Source organism: Somniosus microcephalus, chromosome 2 (genome assembly GCF_052327205.1).
Source record: "Somniosus microcephalus isolate GS21.2 chromosome 2, FLI_Smic_1.0, whole genome shotgun sequence".
Classification (NCBI taxonomy): Eukaryota; Metazoa; Chordata; class Chondrichthyes; order Squaliformes; family Somniosidae; genus Somniosus; species Somniosus microcephalus.
In genome coordinates, this window is record NC_140988.1 from 262,417,678 (window position 1) to 262,438,308 (window position 20,631).

General features: G+C 44.3%; 1 protein-coding gene across 3 annotated transcripts in view; it reads left to right on the forward strand.

The window, feature by feature from the left end:
* ercc8 (excision repair cross-complementation group 8) overlaps nt 1-20,631 on the forward strand; it is a 104,988-nt gene that overhangs the window by 46,390 nt on the left and 37,967 nt on the right. The window contains exons 3-11 of one of the 3 annotated variants that reach the window (XM_085971500.1): nt 5,095-5,196; nt 5,301-5,424; nt 7,416-7,497; nt 10,486-10,656; nt 11,847-11,915; nt 12,631-12,697; nt 17,047-17,150; nt 17,890-18,014; nt 19,007-19,303. In XM_085971500.1, coding sequence (XP_085827626.1) covers nt 5,095-5,196; nt 5,301-5,424; nt 7,416-7,497; nt 10,486-10,656; nt 11,847-11,915; nt 12,631-12,697; nt 17,047-17,150; nt 17,890-18,014; nt 19,007-19,084 — 922 coding nt within the window. In that variant the 3' untranslated portion in view covers nt 19,085-19,303. Of the gene's footprint in view, nt 1-5,094; nt 5,197-5,300; nt 5,425-7,415; nt 7,498-10,485; nt 10,657-11,846; nt 11,916-12,630; nt 12,698-17,046; nt 17,151-17,889; nt 18,015-19,006; nt 19,304-20,631 lie in introns of those variants that run through there. The other 2 variants (XM_085971480.1, XM_085971489.1) reach the window with 2 other exon arrangements.

The following is a 20,631-nucleotide window of genomic DNA, read 5'->3' on the forward strand; positions in this document are numbered from 1 at the left end:
TTGATGTCAATCATATTCATCTCTGAAGGATAATTATTACAATCCGATTTGTTTTACATCAAGGTCATAAATCAGATGTTATTATTAAAGCCTGATTTATTCAATTGATATATTTCTTAGTGTACTTTTGAAGTATTAAGAAACAGTTGTAAATACATTGGTATTAACCAGGGCAATTTGCTACTAAAAAACTTAGCTCATAAGACAGCTAGAAAGATTTGAAGATTTCTAGTACTGTACATACAATTTGTTTTCATTTCATAGTAAAATGGTGAAAAGAAAATTGGAGAAGGTACCAGAAGGAGTACAGTAGCTTACAATTTCAGTTGGTTAATTAATAGTTAGAAATAACCTTTGCACATGGTGAAGTTAGATTTTAGGAACGCACGAATTAAAAACTTGCATACACAAGACCAGACTGTCATCAGAAGTTCTCTCTCAGTCCCTCTCTATTTCTTGGCCAGTGTCACTGCGCTTCAAGCAGAGCAGATCAAAGGTAAAACCTGGGTCTTTTGGGATTTTTAACCACATTTATTATTAACTAGCTGGGGGTGCCCGGCGGTGCCGTGGCTTTTTTGAGGGCATGTTGTTGTTGGAAGAGAGAGAGAGAGCGACTGGGGAGAAGAGAGAGAGCACGACTGGGGGGAAGAGAGAGAGCGCGACTGGGGGAAGAGAGAGCGCGACTGGGGGGAAGAGAGAGAGCGACTAGGGGAAGAGAGAGAGCGACTGGGGGGAAGAGAGAGAGCGACTGGGGGGAAGAGAGAGAGCGACTGGGGGGAAGAGAGAGAGCGACTGGGGGGAAGAGAGAGAGCGACTGGGGGGAAGAGAGAGAGCGACTGGGGGAAGAGAGAGAGCGACTGGGGGGAAGAGAGAGAGCGACTGGGGGGAAGAGAGAGAGCGACTGGGGGGAAGAGAGAGAGCGACTGGGGGAAGAGAGAGAGCGACGGGGGAAGAGAGAGAGCGACTGGGGGGAAGAGAGAGCGCGACTGGGGGGAAGAGAGCGCGACGGGGGGAAGAGAGAGCGCGACTGGGGGGAAGAGAGCGCGACGGGGGAAGAGAGAGCGCGACGGGGGAAGAGAGAGCGCGACTGGGGGGAAGAGAGCGCGACTGGGGGAAGAGAGAGCGCGACTGGGGGAAGAGAGAGCGCGACTGGGGGGAAGAGAGAGCGCGACTGGGGGGAAGAGAGAGCGCGACTGGGGGGAAGAGAGAGCGCGACTGGGGGGAAGAGAGAGCGCGACTGGGGGGAAGAGAGAGGGCGAGTGGGGGGAAGAGAGAGGGCGAGTGGGGGGGAAGAGGGAGGGCGAGTGGGGGGGAAGAGGGAGGGCGAGTGGGGGGGAAGAGGGAGGGCGAGTGGGGGGGAAGAGGGAGGGCGAGTGGGGGGGAAGAGGGAGGGCGAGTGGGGGGGAAGAGGGAGGGCGAGTGGGGGGGGAAGAGGGAGGGCGAGTGAGGGGGAAGAGGGAGGGCGAGTGAGGGGGAAGAGGGAGGGCGAGTGAGGGGGAAGAGGGAGGGCGAGTGGGGGGAAGAGGGAGGGCGAGTGGGGGGAAGAGGGAGGGTGGAGGAGGGGGGGAGGAGGGAGGGGGAGGGGGAGAGGGAGGGGGGGAGGGAGGGGAGAATGAGAGGGGGGACGGGGAGGGGGAGAGAGAGAGAGAGGGGGGAGGGGAGAGAGAGAGAGAGGGGGGAGGGGAGGGAGAGAGAGAGGGGGGAGGGGAGGGAGAGAGAGAGGGGGGGAGGGGAGGAGAGAGAGAGGGGGAGGGGAGGGAGAGAGAGAGGGGGAGGGAGGAGAGAGAGGGGGAGGGGAGGGAGAGAGAGAGGGGGGAGGGGAGGGAGAGAGAGAGGGGGGAGGGGAGGGAGAGAGAGAGGGGGGAGGGGAGGGAGAGAGAGAGGGGGGAGGGGAGGGAGAGAGAGAGGGGGGAGGGGAGGGAGAGAGAGAGGGGGGAGGGGAGGGAGAGAGAGAGGGGGGAGGGGAGGGAGAGAGAGAGGGGGGAGGGGAGGGAGAGAGAGAGGGGGGAGGGGAGGGAGAGAGAGAGGGGGGAGGGGGAGGGAGAGAGAGAGGGGGAGGGGAGGGAGAGAGAGAGGGGGGAGGGGGGGGGAAGAGGGAGGGTGGAGGAGGGGGGGAGGAGGGAGGGGGAGGGAGGGGAGATGAGAGGGGGGACGGGGAGGGGAGAGAGAGAGAGAGGGGGGAGGGGAGAGAGAGAGAGAGGGGGGAGGGGAGGGAGAGAGAGAGGGGGGAGGGGAGGGAGAGAGAGAGGGGGGAGGGGAGGGAGAGAGAGAGGGGGGAGGGGAGGGAGAGAGAGGGGGGAGGGGAGGGATGAGAGGGGGGGGGGGAGGGAGAGAGAGAGGGGGGAGGGGAGGAGAGAGAGAGGGGGGAGGGGAGGGAGAGAGAGAGGGGGAGGGGAGTGAGAGAGGGGGGAGGGGAGGGAGAGAGAGAGGGGGGAGGGGGAGGGAGAGAGAGAGGGGGGAGGGGAGGGAGAGAGAGAGGGGGGAGGGGAGGGAGAGAGAGAGGGGGGAGGGGAGGGAGAGAGAGAGGGGGGAGGGGAGGGAGAGAGAGTGGGGGAGGGGAGGGAGAGAGAGAGGGGGGAGGGGAGGGAGAGAGAGAGGGGGGAGGGGAGGGAGAGAGAGAGGGGGGAGGGGAGAGAGAGAGAGGGCGAGTCCCGCGGCCGCAAACGGAGCTGAGCCCCGGGACCTTCAGGCTGTGAGAGAGGGCCGGGCCAGGTTGCCGGGGTAACCCTCCTCCCTCTCCCCCTCCTCCTCCCGACCTCCCCAAGCCCCGCCCCCCCTCCCCCCTCCCAAGGCCGGGCCTGAGGCGGCTTGAGACGGCCAATTGCGGCTGGCCGGGCCCGGTGCCGGGGTAACCCTCCTCCCCTCTCCGCCCTCCCGATCTCTGGGCCTGAGCGGCTTGAGACGGCCGATTGCGGCTGGCCGAGCCCGGTTGCCGGGGGTAACCCTCTCCGCTCCCCCCTCCCGAAGCCCCGCCCCCCCGCTAACCTGCTCGCAACCCTCTGCCCGCGCTCTGTGGGCCCTGTGTGGAGTGAGCCCAGCCAGCCTTTACCAAGATGGCTGGCCGCTGGTTCGGAATCGGGCCCAGCGGGACGGCCGGTGCGTAGCTCGGCCGTGGCTGGCAAGGAGAGGCCCAGGCTTCAAGGCCTGAGGCCTGCAGGCAGCAGACCTGGAGAAATCAAACAGATAATGGACTCATTTATTACACACAAATTATATAATGAGTTAGTTGGGCTCCTAAGTACCAAATTTGTGGTGGATAAAATGCCCTCCACACACAGACAAACTGGGGGAAAAAAGTCGAGGGAGGAATCAAGATGGCGGCAGCTCAGCTCGGGTCAGAACCATTAGGCCCGCCCACACACGCAATGTGACGCACCGATTGGTCAACCATCAGGTCACTGAAGTGTAGGATTGGTCAATCATCACATCACTCAACTGTAGGATGGCCTGCCCGCACATGCAATGAACCTGCCCCCGTGACGCAGTGATTGGTCGACCGTCGGGTCGCTCGACTGTACGATTGGTCAACCTTCACGTCACTCAATGCTAATGAGCGGAATTTTGAACGTTTTTTGGATACCGTCGGCACAATTTTTGTCTCACCGAAAAGTAAATACGCTTATGACCGTTCCGGAATCGTAAGCTTTCTTTTGATGTAACACACGTGTAGGTACGCTCTATAAGGTCAGAAAATCTGCTTTGGGTGCAAATTTTAATAACTTTTATACCGAAAGCTTTGGAAATTGCTTACAAAAGTAACATATGGGCCAATCTCACTAAGATTGAAGGGGCCTCAAATGCCTGCAGCATGGGGCCTCACAAAGCCTAAGGCTGTCGCTGGGTGAGAATTGGAGGACACAGGCCTGGCCCTGAATCAGGGCAGAGATATGCTTTGTCCAACTAATAGATGATGATAATGCTTCTTTTCTTCTCATGCTGGAAGTGCTGTCAAACTTATAAATACTACGAGCCTCAAAACATCACTAAATCTTCAAATAAATTTTTAAAAATCAAATTTTTTAAATAAACTATAAATTACATGAAATAACTATTTTAAACAATAATTTAAATTTTTGAAAGAAATCATTTTATTTTCTAACGGGGCTAAAAATAAATTTACCTTTGTTTAAAGTATTTAAAAATAATAAACCTGTGGAAAAAATGTTTTAATTTTAATTAATTCACCACTTATCTTGTAAAAAGCAGGCCTTACGCCTGCTTTTTATATGTGTAACTTCTGGAGACTTACCCTCCTGAGAAAACCTGCAAAAAAAACGTAAGTTCGATGCGCACGCGCAGCCTCTACTGCGCACGCGTTCGACCTCTGAACCCCTTCTTTCAGGGGAACGGAAGTGCCGGTTTCCCGCGCATGCGCAGTGCATGCAGGAAACCGGCACTTCCATTGGGCCTACGGGTGAGTACCCCGTGCGTACTCACCCGTGGAGACCCGAATTTCTGGGCCAATATCACCAGCCAAGGATTTAAATGTATTTCTAGTTCTGATGAAAGGTTACAGCTGAAATGTTAACTTTTCTGTTCTCTGCAGGGATGTCGAGTGACTTACTGAGCTTTTCCAGCATTATCTGTTTTTGTCTCCGATTTCCAACATTTGCAGCTTTTTGCATTTTATCCAAATAATAGACCAGATGGAGAGGGTCTGATGTCTAAGTTGCCCGTTCTTTTCCTGTTTTTATATTTTAATGAAAGATCTTATAATGCAAAAAGTTACTTGTAAATTGCAGGAGTAGGATAAGGGGAGACAGGTTCAAACTAGTAAAAGGAAAATTGAAGACTAATGTCAGGATGTTCGTCATACATCATTTGGTCAATACATGGCATGCTATCCCGTGTAGATTAGGGAAAAACCCTGGGATCATTTTAAGAAGAAATTAGGTGCTGCAATTAGGGGACTGTAGGGTGTTTCTGGATGGATGAACTAAGATGGGCTGAATGCCCTTCCTCATCCGTAATTAAATTGTAATTTTCTTCAATCTTTGCATTGTGGATTTTAACTTTTGTCCAGTTGTAGTATAGGTACATTGTAGTTAAATGTCCTGTTTCATTGTCATTGAGTCTTATTTATGCTTCAATTAGCATGTTGTCCGGTGGATCAGATGGTGTCATTGCAATATATGATTTGGAGAACGCCACTAAAAAGTTGCAGTACACCTGCAAGGCAATCTGTACAGTGGGCAGGTAAGGAAAGTCTATTTCATTATTTTATTAATACAGTATTCTCCTTATTTAAAATGTAACTGCAGACTTAAAAAATAATATATATGTGCATAATGTTTTAAAAGGTCCCATGGCCATGTGCATAAATTTAGCGTGGAAACTGTTCAGTGGTATCCTTGTGACACTGGCGTGTTTACATCAAGCTCATTCGATAAAACTTTGAAAATATGGGACACAAATAGGCTACTGGTAAGTACAAATAGAAAATAATTCTCATGATCAAAGTATATGACTATTCCCTTTATGTTTAATAAAATTGTTTTCTAAAAGCTGGATGTGTTTTCCATTTGTTTAAATTTATTTTTTATTTTTCTCCCTTCCTCTCCTGAAACCACTAACTCGTACTGTAGTAAGGTTCCATGGTTGCCAACAGATCTCTGATATCTTGGCCACTCTTCCTGCATGAGCCCAGAAAGTATCAGGAGGCTATTTGACTTTGGAAGGCATTACAGCTGATCCTGATCCTGCCCACATCCAATGTCAACACTTATGCACCTAGCAGGGGTCACTGGATAGTGATGAGGAGTAGGCGCTTTGGGTGTTTTTATTTTAATTGTACATCCAGAGGTTACATACCAGAGAATCAATGAGGCAGGGAGATTCTTGGAAATGCAGGGCAGAAAGGTGATCTTCAAGACGTGAAAGCAACAGAATTGTTCTTTGTGTTCTCTACATACAGAAATTTCTAGGCAAAGCTCCAATAGCTTAGTGAGTAAATATCCTGCCTGATGTGGTACTGAGCCATATAAATTAGGAAGAACTGAAATTTGACCTTTTGATCTGTGCTAATTAGCTGGTCTCAGTCGGGGTAGTGGTGGTAGGGGGAAGGCTATAATTGATCTAGGAAGGAGAAAAATTAGCATAATCATTTTTGACTGCTATCATGTGACCCCTGCTGGACACTTCTGCACATTGGATGATGTCAGAGAGGATGTGGAGGAAAATACTGGAAATGTATCCAGTACAAAACAAAAACTAAGGTTTTGTTTTCCAGGGACACACCATTCATTGGCAAATAGGATAGGTAACTCGCATGCTGCTAGGCTTCTGTCTTTGTAACTGTTAAGCCAGCTACAGAAAATATGTGAGAGCAGTCAAGGATTGTTCTCAACTCTCTTTATTCCCCTCAACCTTCCTTTCCACAGGGATACTTTCAGATACCTTTTAATAAGGGCACACCATGATCAGGAACATACAATGGTGTGTTGCCCAAAATACTGTTTAAAATTACAGTTAAACTGAGACTATATCCTGAACTGCAGCATAAATAGTGGCCTAGAAATTCAGTTGCCTTAGCGCTGCTTTTGAGGCGCTAGAGGGACTAGCGCCAGAGTTATGGCCAGTTTAACAATTCCCTGGGGCCCTAAATCGGCGTTGCACCGGTAGCGCTGCGCCGGCACCGATGACGTCATCGGTGTGCGCAGCGTCCCGGTTGCCGTGGTAACCCGCCCGAACTCCGAAATTGAGTTGCGGCCGCCTCGCCCGTGGCAGCCGCAAGCAACGTTCTGTCAGAGGTGCCTTACTCCAGTTTGCGCCGGCGCATTAAAGGCCCCGCGGCGGCCGGCCACTTTCCCGCCGGCCGCCTGCCCGCAGCTCCCTCCCCGGACTTCTCCCCCCCACCCCCCCGGAACAGATGCAAGCCTGGCACTTGTCCGAGGTGCCGGGCTCATTTTTAAGCTGATTTGCGCGGGCCGCGGCCGGGTGCAGGCAGCTCCTCCTTAACGGGAGGAGGAGGCCTACACGTCCCCAGCCTGCCGCACCGCATCAGGTGCCGCAGCGCCGGAATTGCGGCGCGAAACGGCAGTTAGCGCCGATGTACCGCCGCAAAGACCCTTCAGTAGCGCCGGCAGCCGTTTGGGCGCGGCACTACTGAATTTTTGGCGCGCGCAGGGGGACTTAGCGCCGGCACTAACTTCCGGCGCTAAAGCCCTGCCTACGCCAGAACCCAATTTCTAGGCCAGTGTGTTTCTGTACAATTGGTACTCAGTGCTGCTTTGAAAGATAATGAAGTTAAATTGTAACATTCAGCTAAGTTTTCTTTAGCACTGTGACTGCAATCTTGCTTTACATATAATGCAAATTTTCTATATTTGCATACTATCTTTTGCAATATTTTTACTGAATGGGTTAAGAATATACTATTAGAAATTTAATGAAAGGCTAATTCATTTATGTTGCAGCCTGCTGAAGTGTTCACCTTTGAAGGAACAGTCTATTGCCATCATATGTCACCAGTTGCAACCAAGCACTGTCTGATAGCTGGTTAGTATAATGAGATGTTGGATGCTGCAGATGGTCAGTGTGCAATGTCAAACATTTATCTAAGAACATTTGAGTTCGTGCTTCCCAATGGCTCACTTATTGGGGCAATATTATAGACCTCCAAGCCAGGGTGAAAGCCTTGATCTGGAATTGTGGGATGAGAAAAGGAAAGCAGCTAGTAAGGGACCAACTATAGCAGTTGAAGATTTCAACTTGCCAGAAATTGATTAGGATAATGGTGCGTCGATTGATAAGACAGGGGAAGGGATTTCTAGAGTTAATGGAAGACTGCTTTATGACTTGGAGACTACAAATATTGGGCTTGATTAATAGGAACAATTAAATCTCCAACATCAATGTGGGTGAGGCTTTAAGTAACAGTGATCATAATGTAAACATATTTGATATTACAAGGATTGGTAAGGTAATAAAAACCCAAATAAAATTGTCAAATCTTAAGAGAACCAATTACAAGTGCTTGGGAAGTTTTGTCACTCTAGGCCAAACAGGTTTAACTATGCAAGGGAAGTGGAAGAACTAAGGAGTTCCTTCAAGGAAGTGATTGTAAATGCATTGGACCAATGTATTTACATGCAAAGCAAAGATACCAATTTTAAAGGCACTCCTGCCTGGTTGAACAGGACTACCAATCAACTCACAAAGAAAAGAAAAAAGGGCATGAAGGAAAATGTCGTAGAATTAAGACAAAATCAATACCAAAAGGTATGCCAGGATTGTAAAAAGCATTAGAACGGCAAAGAAAAATTTTGAATTTAACATGGCAAGAGTAGGGAAGGATAATACGTTTTTTAGTTACAATAAGAGAAAGAGAAAAAGAAAAATGAGGCCACTGATGGTGGGATCTGGTGAGGATATGACAAATTATGCGACACAGACTGCAGAGGTTTTAAATTAGTTTTTGCATCAGTTCCTACCAAGGAGGAGACGAGCAACATATTTGATCTGAAAAGGGAACTCAAGGATGTTGCAGTTGTATGGTGTGACACTATTCACATTGTTACCAACATTGTTGCTGAAGATCTGTGTAAACTTAAGGTAAATAAATGTCATGGGCCTGATAAGATATATCTGAGGATCCTTAAGGAACTAAGGAAGGAAATTGCAGGAACTCTGGCATAACTCTTCCAGAAATCACTGAATACTGGAGAGGTGCCTGGGGGCTGGAGAAAGGCAAATGTTACTCCTATTTTTAAAATGGTAGAAACTGATCCAGGAAATTGCAGACTAGTGAGTTTGATGTTCATTGTGAATAAAGTTATGGAAACCCTTATTAAAGATAAGATCATGAAGCACCTGGATAGAAATAAAATCATAAAACATAGACAGTATGGGTTCATGAACTGGTCTTGTCAATCAAACCTACTGGTTTCCTTTGAGGGTGCGACAACAACAGCAACTTGTATTTATATAGCGCCTTTAATGTAGTAAAATGTCCCAAGGCGCTTCACAGGAGTATTATAAGACAAACATTTGAGCTTGATAAGGGTAAGGCAATGTATATGCTGTATATTTAGGTTTCAGTAAGGCCTTTGATACAGTTCCTCTGGAAAGTGGGAATCAGCGGAAATGTCTTGCATTAGATACATAATTGGTTGACCGATAGAACTCAGAGGGTGGTGATACAGGGAATATTATCACATTGGGGAGATGTTACCAGTGGCGTTCCACAGAGGTCTTTTTTTTAGGACCTCTTATTTAACATTTCATAAATGATCTGGAACTAGGGGTCATAAGCGCAGTGGCTAAATTTGCAAATGATACAAAGCTAATGAAGGTGTAAAACTGAACAGGATAGGTTACAGGAGGATTTAAACATACATGGGAATTGGGCAGACAAATGGCAAATGAGATTCAATATAAAAAATTTCAACTCCAGTATGATTTGGACAGGTTGGGTGATTGGGCAGATGCATGGCAGATGCAGTATAATGTGGATAAATGCAAGGTTATCCACTTTGGTGGCAAAAACAGGAAGGCAGATTATTATCTGAACAGCAATAGATTGGGAAAAGGGGAAGTGCAACGAACCTGGGTGTCCTTGTGCACCAGTCGCTGAAGGTAAGCATGCAGGTGCAGCAGGCGGTTAAGAAGGCAAATGGTATGTTGGCCTTCATAGCGAGAGGATTCGAGTACAGGAGCAAGGATGTCTTGCTGCAGTTGTACAGGGCCTTGGTGAGACCACACCTTGAGTATTGTGTGCAGTTTTGGTCGCCTTATCTGAGGAAGGATGTTCTTGCCATGGAGGGAGTGCAGCGAAGATTCACCAGACTGATACCTGGGATGGCAGGAATGACTTATGAGGAGAGATTGGGTCGATTAGGCTTATACTTGCTAGAGTTTAGAAGAATGAGAGGGGATCTCATTGAAACTTATAAAATTCTAACAGGACTAGACAGACTAGATGCAGGAAGGATGTTCCCGATGGCGGGGGAGTCCAGAACCAGGGGTCACAGTCTAAGGATAAGGGGTAAGCCATTTAGGACAGAGATGAGGAGGAATTTCTTCACCCAGAGAGTGGTGAACCTGTGGAATTCTCTACCACAGAAGGCAGTTGAGGCCAATTCATTCAAATAGATTCAAGAAGGAGTTAGATATATTTCTTAAGGCTAAAGGGATCAAGGGATATGGGGAGAAGGCAGGGACAGGGTACTGAATTTGGATGATCGGCCATGATCTCATTAAATGGCAGAACAGGCTCGAGGGGCCGAATGGCCTACTCCTGCTCCTATCTTCTATGTTTCTAAAGTGATTTGCATGGGACACAAAATTCATTTATTATTATTATTAAGTGGAAATAAAATAATGTATGGAAAATGAAAAAGATCTGGGTGTCCTGATTGACAACAAATTGAAGCTATCGCAATAATGTTCATGACAGCGAGTAAAGCAAATCAAATGCTGGGATGTATTAAACGGTCACTATAAAGTTGTAATAGTAAGGTAATCCGGCCACTTTATAAATCACAGGTGTGACCGCACTTGGAATACTGTGTACAGTTTTGATCTGCATAGTACAAAAAGAATATTGCAACAATCGAGGATACAGAAGAAGGAAACCAGAATTATATAAGAGATGGAGGGACCGGATTATGAGGAGTGATTACGTAGACTGGGCATGTTCTCACTGGAGAAGGGAAGGTAGAGAGGTCATGTGATTGCTCTTATTAAAATTCTTAAGAGATTCGATTATGTAGATCATGACGAGCTGTTTCACCTTACCCAGAACAGTAAAATTAGAGGACTTGACCTGCACTCGAAAGGGGGTAAATTCAAAACTAATCTGTGGAAACATTATTTCAGTGAGAAAGTGGTGAATCTATGAAACATAGACATCCAAGGGAGTTGGTGAAAGCAGGAAGTATTGATTCATTCAAATGCAAATTGTATAGATTTCTTTCAGAAAATAATATTTTGGGATACGGTATATGAGGAACGTGCGATGTGAAATATGGTAAGCGTAGTTTGTTTGAGAAAAAACAGTGAATTTGAACCTCTGGTTCCAAGAGCTTTTCACCAATGGAGGTTTTTCCTCACCCCATGTCCAGGTCTGTTGTAGACTAATTGGCAGAGATTGATTGCCATGATTAGTCATCAACTCCATTATTGTTGTATCCGGCGACGGTAGAATCCAGGATGGTAGAATGTGAACTAGCTGGATCTTGGTCTTTTTTCATCTAGCAACTCCTTTGTTTCTAAATGTGCTTCCTAGTGTGAAACACTCCCATTAAGACCAAGAAGATTCCAGGTTTGGTACCTCAGTCTCTATTGAGTTAGTCTATCTCAGCCCAGGTGCCGATAACAGCATTTAATTGGCCTGATGTCCCCAGGCTATTGAGGGGGAAACTGGTTCCCACTCCACATCACTATCTAGTGATTCCTGGTAGATGGTATATGTATGTAGATGTAGAAAGGGCTGAGTTATAATGCCACCCACAGTTGAACAGGCCACTAGCATTTATAGTCCAGGCTGATATGTAAGGACTGACTAGTTGGGCAAAGGACTGAAGGGTGCTCGTGTCAGTGGAACCATTAAATAGTATAAGTCATTCAAACCCAGGCCTCAAGTGGAAAGGATGTGTTTTCATGCATTCTACTACCCAGTCAATATAATAATTGAAAACAATAATCCTTTTAAAGATGTATGACCGAAAACATTTTGTTGCCTTTATCTTAAAGGAAGAAATTCAGACGATTAAACAATTTGAAAACAGTTAATGTGTCTTAACTGTTAGCAGACATTTGGACTTGATATAATGTGTAACAATACAGTAGTTGAAAATGTGATTATTTTCTTTTAAACAAACATCTCAATGTTGCCTTTGTTTCAGTTGGTACCAAGGATCCTAAAGTACAGCTTTGTGATCTTAAATCTGGATCCTGCACCCATATTCTGCAGGGTAAGTGCACATTGGAACCCGAAACAGTGCTAAAACAAAGCTACTTTGATTTAAATAAATTATCTTTATCGAGTTATTGAACACTGCAATCATTGGCAGTGGAATAGTGTGTGTGGTATCAATGTTTTTCAGTCATGCAGCTTGTCTACAAGATTTGTCGAAACCAATAAAAGCACATAAATAAAGGTAACCATTATGCAAAATATTTTCAATTAAATACTTAGTACTTCAGCAGCAGAAACTATTTTATAATGTGCATCTGTTGCTGAAGTAGCAAGAGATTGAAAATTGAAACACTGCCATTTACAATATCTGGTTTCTGTGTGACAGCAGATGTAAAATGCTCAATGCCACAGCCTGAAAAGTAAACACATTACAAATGTTCATTGTAATAAAAGTCAAAACCTAATGGGAGATCATATAAAATGAGCCCAATGGTTGACGGCCATGTTTCTATTTATATAGAATCTATTTAAGCTATTAGAAATTAAGAATAATATTAAGTATAAATAAAGATACTCTAGTGACATTCTGTTGCATGTTAGAATTCTAGAAATGGCTGATAGTCAAATTGGCCAAATGTGCAACAAATTTCACTAGTTCTCAATCAGATTGCTAGATGAAAGTTTTATTTTATTTAGTAGACATCAACTCTAACAATAAATACTTATCCATAGATCACCTAACATTTTTTTTCCCGCCCCCACTTCCTTAGGCCACAGAGGTGAGGTGTTGTCAGTGAAATGGTCACCGCGTCATGAACACATCCTGGTAACTGCAAGGTAATTTATTTTCATTAAAAATCTATTTTTGATCCAACATATAAGTGCATTTCTGGTATTCTGTTAGAAATTCCTTAGTTATCACTAATACATTCTCAAATGCTATGAAGCCATTTCTCTTGCCAACTTTCTCTGACCGTTTTTTCCACTCACCTTCTCTCCTGAAGATATATGGGGTAATTTTGACTGTATGATAATGTAAAACGGGTGATAGCGAATCGGCAACCCATTTTACATCTCTCCTGCTTTTTAGCTCCATTGAAGTTAATGGAAATAAAAATCGGGAAAGATGTGAAGCGGCTGCCGATTTACTATCATCCATTTTACACTATCGCACAAAGTCAAAATTACCTCCTTTGATGTCACACAGATGTCAAGCACCCTCTGATATCTTGCTCAAGTGGCTATTATTCTTGATTGATCCCTGATAATGAATGTCAGCAAACTGTTTCATCGTGAGGGCATCAGGGCCAAGCACCATCCTGTCCTCACCTAACATTCATAACGGTGAACTACCCTCACAGTTCGCTGGTTGAGAATTAGGAGGAGGAGAGTTGTCCATTCCCCTTAAACAAGGGAGCTGAAGCAAATTGCGATAAATCTCCCACCTTCCTGGCTGAAATCGGTTAACTCACCACAGATAAGGAATTAAACCTGGGACCTTCCTAGAAAGAGAAAGAACTTGCATTTATTTAACATCTTTCATGACCTCTGGATGTCCTAAAGAGCTGGACAGCCAAAGAGGTACTTTTGAGGTGCAGGCACTGTTGTAATGCAGAAACTGCAGTGGTCAATTTGCGCACAGCAAGGTCCCACAAACCGCAGAGAGATAAATGACCAGTTGATCTGTTTTTGATGGTGCTGGTTGAGTGATAAATGTTGGCCAGGCTACTGGGAGAACTCTACCAGGAGACTACTTAACAGTTGAATATGTTCAAGACTGAGATCGATAGATTTTTGGACACTAAGGGAATCAAGCGATATGGGGATAGTGCGCGAAAGTGGAGTTGAGGTAGAAGATCAGCCATGATCTTATTGAATGGTGGAGCAGGCTCAAAGGGCTGTGTGGCCTACTGCCTATTTCTTATGTTCTTAGAACTCCTCTGCTAGTCTGTGCTATTCAGGTATTCATTGGATAATCTCACTGAGCCTCGGGGTGAGCCAGCGATTTTGGAAAAAACATTGCGGGGGGAATAAACATTGTTGCCTTCGAGGTGCTCGTGAGAAACACCTCTTCAGGCACCTCCCGAAACAATGACACTGTCTCATTTACCTTACAGCACTGCCTCTGCAGTTGTGTCTGGTACCAGTAGCAGCGTTATACGGTAAATCCGCAGTTAGATTATTAAATCAGCAGTATTTCGGCTTCCCTAATGGCTCAGTGGCTAAATGCACCATGTATTGTGACCTTGATCCTATATGAATTATCCTACATTTATCTGCATGAGAATCCATCTGCTATATTTCAATCCTTCTCCATAATTGGTGCAAGTCCGTCTGAAGATAACGGAGGATAATTCTTCCTTCACCTCGTGGGCTGTAGACTAGTGGAGCGGATCGCCCGTCCGTTATGGAACTCATCTGGTATTTTGATCTGCTCTGCCAGTTTACCGTCCAGGCAGTGAATGTGAAAATTTCCCTTAATGATTCTTTCTACTTGTTACTTGCCCACATAGCTGTGTGTCGTCAACAACTTGAATAATACTATTGCAAATACCTGTTTCATATCATTCATAAATATTCTGAGCACTAGGGATCCCAGAACCGAACCTCTTCCTTCCCCAGATGGAGCATTTTCATTTATCATCACTCTCGTCTTCTATTGCTAAGCCAATTCTCATCCATCCAGACAAATCATCATCCATTCATGAGCCTTAACCTTCCCTACTAGTCACACATTAGGAACTTTGTCAAACCCCTTTTGAGAAGGTAGTGGTGAGCTGCCTTCTTGAACCGCTGCAGTCCATATGGTGACAGACTTCTTTGTAGCAGTTTGTTACAACTGAGTGGCTTGCTGGGCCATTTCAGAGGGGCAGTTAAGAGTTAACCACATTGCTGTGGATTTGGAGTCACATATAGGCCAGACCAGGTAAGGACGGCAGATTTCCTTCCCTAAAGGACACTAGATGGGATTTAATGACAATGACAATCCAATAGTTTCATGGTCACCATTACTGATATTAGCTTTTTATTCTAGATTTATTAATTAACTGAATTTAAATTCCCCAGCTGCCATGGTGGGATTTGAACTCCTGTCTCTGGATCATTAGTCCAGGCCTCTGGATTACTACTAAATCCAACTGCATCTATTGGTTTATCCTCCTCTTTTGGTTTATTTACAAGGAAATCCAGTAAGTGTGTAAAGCGTGACGTATTGCTAATAAAACTATGCTAACTGCTTCTTACTATGTATGTGCTCTCATGCTGTTCATTTATAGCACCCTGTAGACTGCACACGTGAATTTTTTACACTGAGTATTAAGCTAACACAGTTGTAATTACCAGGTTTGTGCCTTACTCGTTGTTTGAATATATTCATTTCCATCAGGTATCACATGAGAGCAATCGGGTGTGGCAGACCTAGCTAACTTTTTCTCCTCTGTAACATGAAGGACATTTGTTGAGCCGTGCCACCAGCCCGGCTGAGATCCACTTACTCAATATGGACTGGATGTCAAACCGAGGATCTTCCTGGTCTGCAGGGCTCAACAACTCACTGTTTTAAACAGCTTAGCCACAGGAGAGCCTGGTTGCCTGGTTTTTAAGCCTATTTCTGTCCAGAGCCATATTCTACCTCCTACTCTGTGACTCCCTTGTTTAAGCCATAATGTGGAATCTGTCCAGAGCTTTCTGAAAATCCGCGTATACAATATCAACTGCATTTTCCGTGTTCATCATGTCCAATAATGGCTTGGAAAAGCCTTGAGGGGCTGAATGGCCTACTCCTATTACTATGATTCTAAAAACATGGAACACTTTAATTAAACACTTGCTGACTATCTTAACTCCTTCAAAAAGTTATACTTTTCAAAGTGTTCACCCACTAGATCTTTCAAAATCATTTTGAAGATTTTTCCCTGCAACATTAAACTTACAGCTCTGTAGTTTCCAAGTATGTCTTGAGCCTTTTTTTAAATAAATAATTGAGTTATTTTAGTGCTTTCCCAGTGCTCAGGAATCTCTCTAAATTAGTAAAAATGTGAGCTGAGTCTTCACTAATTTCAATCCCCATCTCCTTTAAGACTCCCATGATGGCTCAGCTCACTTATACAGTGAGGACTGAGTCATCTAGACTGCTCATAGAAGGCAGCAGGAGAGGGCTTCCCTGATTGCTCAGTTGGTTAGGTCAGTGAACAGCTGAACATTCAAGCCATGATTCTTGGTTTCATGGAATAGAAATTTACAGCACAGAAGGAGGCCATTCAGCCCACTGTGTCTGTGCTGACCAAAAAAGAGCTATCCAGCCTAATCCCACTTTCCAGCTCTTGGCCCGTAGCCCTGTAGGTTACAGCACTTCAAGCGCATATCCAAGTACTTTGTAAATGTGATGAGGTTTTCTGCCTCTACCGCCCTTTCAGGCAGTGAGTTCCAGACCCCCCCCCCCACCACCACCCACTGGGTGAAAAAAGTTCTCCTCAACTCCCCTCTAATCCTTCTCCCAATTACTTTAAATCTATGCCCCCTCGTTATTGACCTCTTCTAAAGGAAATAGGTACTTCCTATTCACTCTATTTAGGCCCCTCATAATTTTATACACCTCAATAAGGTATCCCCTCAGCCTCCTCTGTTCCAAAGAAAACAACCCCAGCCTATCCAATCTTTCTTCATAGCTAAAATTCTCCAGTCCTGGCAACATCCTTGTAAATCCCCTCTGTACTCTCTCTTGTGCAATCACATCTTTCTTGTAATGCGGTGACCAGCTGTGGCCTAACTAGTGTTTTATACTGTTCAAGCATAACCTCCCTGCTCTTACATTATTTTATTAGCCGAGGCATAGAATACATCCTGTATGCCATCTCAACCACCTTATCTACCTGTCTTGCTACCTTCAGGGATCTATGAATTGTGATGAGTTGGCTAATTTTGGTTGACTCTGCGGTAGAGTTGAGCTGCAATTGGCCCTGGATTTGGAAAGGGAAAATCGGCTGGGGTCCTTTTTGTGTTTTATTTTTGAAAACTCAGGATGGATTGATATTCAAGTTATAGGAACAAGACCTCAATAGGGCTGGATCCCACCATTCGTTGGTATTCATGTGTACTTTTCTACCTCGCTGGAAGTGATTCAAAGAATAGTAGGTTGTTGCTGACTATTTCTAAAATATGTTTTTTTTTAATCACTTTTTTCTTAGTGCCGATAGCAAAGTTAGGATCTGGGATGTACGGAAAGCTTCTGGGAGTTTAATTGTGCTTGACCAGCACAATGATGAAATTACCAAATCTTCTTCAGAGGCAGGTAATAAGCCTGTTAAATGTTTGCTTGCAAGGCAAGTTATTTATTTGTCTGCAAGCCCTTTCTTTGATACCCCCCCACCGGCCATGTCTGGACTATAGAGCAGACAAGTGACTTTGTGTAAAGTCTGAGGGGCTGAATGGCCAACTCCTGTTCCTTTGTCTCCTGATGCTTTTTAATTAGCTACTAATTACTGTACCCTTTCTCTCCTGTAGTTGGGTGACTCTTGCTGGGCTCAAGTTTCACTGGCTTTTCCCAGTTGCTATACTAAATGTTTGAACTTAGTCTCATTGGTCTATTCAACCACATGAGGCATCATAGCAGCACCCAATCTTGTCCTACCACATATCCACACACAGACTTTTCAGCAGTGGTCACTGGATAATGGTTGTGATAGGAATCCTCCTATATATTTTTTTCTCATAGCCCACAGAGGCTAAAGCCAGTTGCAGCAATCTCAGTACTTGCCAGGTTGGGATCAGCTAATTCACTAGGGATCAAACGTGTGACCTCTTTGGACAAACAAGAAAAAGCTATTGCAAATGCTGGAAATCTAAAGTAAAAATGGAAATTTCTGGAAATACGCAGCAAATCCATCAGCATCTGAAAAGAGAAAAGACAATGATTCGTGTGTAGACCCTCATCAATACTCATCCCTCAATTTATAGAATACCACAATTTCTATTAGCAGTCATTGGTGAAATATTAATAAACATGAATTTTATCCTTTTTTCTTTGACAGCAAATACTGCTCATAATGGACGTGTTAATGGTCTGTGCTTTACTAGTGATGGACTTCACCTTTTAACTATTGGCACAGACGATCGCATGAGACTCTGGAATAGTTCCACGGGACACAATACACTGGTACTATCTGCTTTCCACACATCATAAACCTAAATGGAACTAGATTTTAATTGAAATTTAATTATTAAACATTTTAGAGGTGTGCTTTTGGTTGTTTAGTAAAGAAAATAATTAACAGTAGCCTTATTTACTTATGAATAAATGTTTACAAAGTATCAATAAAATGAAAAAGAAACTACAAATTATGGAAAACAGAAAATGCTGGATATACACGGTTAGTCGGCCTCTAAAGAGAAAAGACAGGTTGTAATGTTTTAGTGTGTACCTTTCATCAAAACTGAAGATTGATAGATAAATGGATATTTAAGAAAGATTAGAAAAAATGGAATGAAAAGGGGAAAGGAAATCGGAGCAAGTGAGTAGAGGGTAGAATGACCTGCAAACTGGTTAATAGAAAACTGTTAGATGATATAGTGGGTCATCAGTGAGGTGATAGAGAGACAAAGAAGGACAACAGAATATGCAAATATTTAAGATGATGAAAAAAGCCACACAAAGTTTTCAATTAAATAGTTTGTAGGTCATTCTACCCAGTAATCACCTCTGATAGGCACATCTGTTGATTCTCTCTCCCCACTCTTTCTCATGCATGTGCAGTTGCTCCAAAACTATGACTACATCTTCAAAGCAACTGCATTTCCCTAAATCTTGCACAGTTAGCGGCAAAACTGCAGTTACGACTTGACTGATCTGTGTAGGACCTTGACGGATGTTGGGGCCTGAGCCATAGGGGCCAGAAATGGCAAAAGCTTATGGGATCACCAAGAAGGTCAGCATGCCTGCAGATAGATGCAAAAAGAGGACCTGGCCGAAGTGCCTCTGCCACCCAGTAGTTGGAATACTCCAGAAAATCCCACCACAAGAAGACTCTTGATGCCTCTGCCAGCACATGTGTTGCTGTATTTACTTTACAGGGTTGTGTCTTGATTTGCTCTTGCTGTGGGAGATTGCCGTTTCATGTAAAGAAGGTCTGAATTTTTTCTTTTTTCCAGCTTTTCCTCTTGGGTTTCTCTCCTGGATACAGAAAATCATTCTGGGGTAGCGGTCCTACAGGCAACAGTGGCTCTTGAGTACATTGCTATTCATTGTGTGTTGTGGACTGTTCAACCACGAGAGACACTCAACATCCACACAAAAAACATTTCCAGCCAAGATTGCTGGATTGTGATCAAAAGTAGGAACCCTGGCAATTGTCCAGCTATATGGGACTGCCCTCACTCGCTTGCCTATCCTAGAAATGGCTCACACATAGGTTTAACATTGAGTGAGAATGGGATTGGACTTCGTAATGTAAACTTGTTCTGCTAATTACAAAATATTTCTTCAAAATATAAATCTTGAATTTTTCCTTACGGCTCAGAAGGGTCAGTCTATGCTGACCAGTAATCACTGCCTTCATCCTTGGCTGAGTTTCAATATACTATTCTGTTTAATTGGGACAAGCCTGAATGGAATTTGATTTAATTCATTCAGCTTGACCCACTTAAAATTTGGTTTTTCCGATGGCCTATTTTAACATATGTTCACATTTCATAAAAAGAAAATGAGTTACTTCTGAGGAAGATGCTGTTTGCCCTCCAATACAACTTTAATACTTTTTAGAAAGAAAATTGTACTTGGAATGATCGAATTTTATATCCACTCCGCAACAATGGGGAAGATTATTCTCTCGCCCCATTTGCTCCAACCTCCCCTTGTTTTCTCTCCTCCTCTCCTGAAGGCAGTGATTACTAGTCAGTACAGACTAGCCTTTCTGAGCTGTAAGGAAAATTTCAAGATTTGTTTCAAAGTAATATTTTGTATTTAACAGAATACATTTGAGTCAAATCCTATTCTCACCCAATGTTAAAACTATGTGTGAACCATTATTAGGATAGGCAGGAAAGTGTGAAGGGTCACACTTGAAATGGTATGGTATGGCTTACATTCTTCTCCGAAATTGCATGTAGCATATTTCATCAGCAGTGATTAGTATTCTCATGTTTCTGGCTTGACTTCTTGACTTTTGAGTTATTACTTACGGCTTTTGCATCACCTTTTCAAGATGTTGACATCTAGTTGGTGTCTGTCTGTCTGTCTCTCTCCTATCCCCCTCGCCCTCTCCTATCCCCCTTGCCCGCTCCTATCCCCCTCGTCTGCTCCTATCCCCCTCGCTCTCTTACTTCTTTCCTCCATCCCACCCAGTCTGATTTCCAAATGCACTTCTCCCTTTACTTCTGAGCTTGCCTCCCAGGACACTTACCAAAAGAAATTGAGACCTGTTTAACAGACTTGAAAACTTGCTTTGTTCTTAACTTGGCTGCATGTATCAAGGGTAATTACAATTGTTTGAATTTACTTATCAAGTTAATTTTTTATGGGCTACTATTAAAGAGCAGCATGTGTATATGCAGATGTTATGTTTAATCTACCAATTTGTATAGTCACCAGCTGTTCTGTGGCTAATTAATCCTTTTGGGATCCATGTTAAATTAGAGGAAGAGTAAATACATTTTTCTGAACTCAAGCAGCTGGAGCAACACTTTTGCTACTTTTCAATATTATTCCTTTGATATTGTTTTTCCTACTTTACTCAGTATTCATTTCTGATGAGACTAGAAAGGAGTTTGTACTGCAA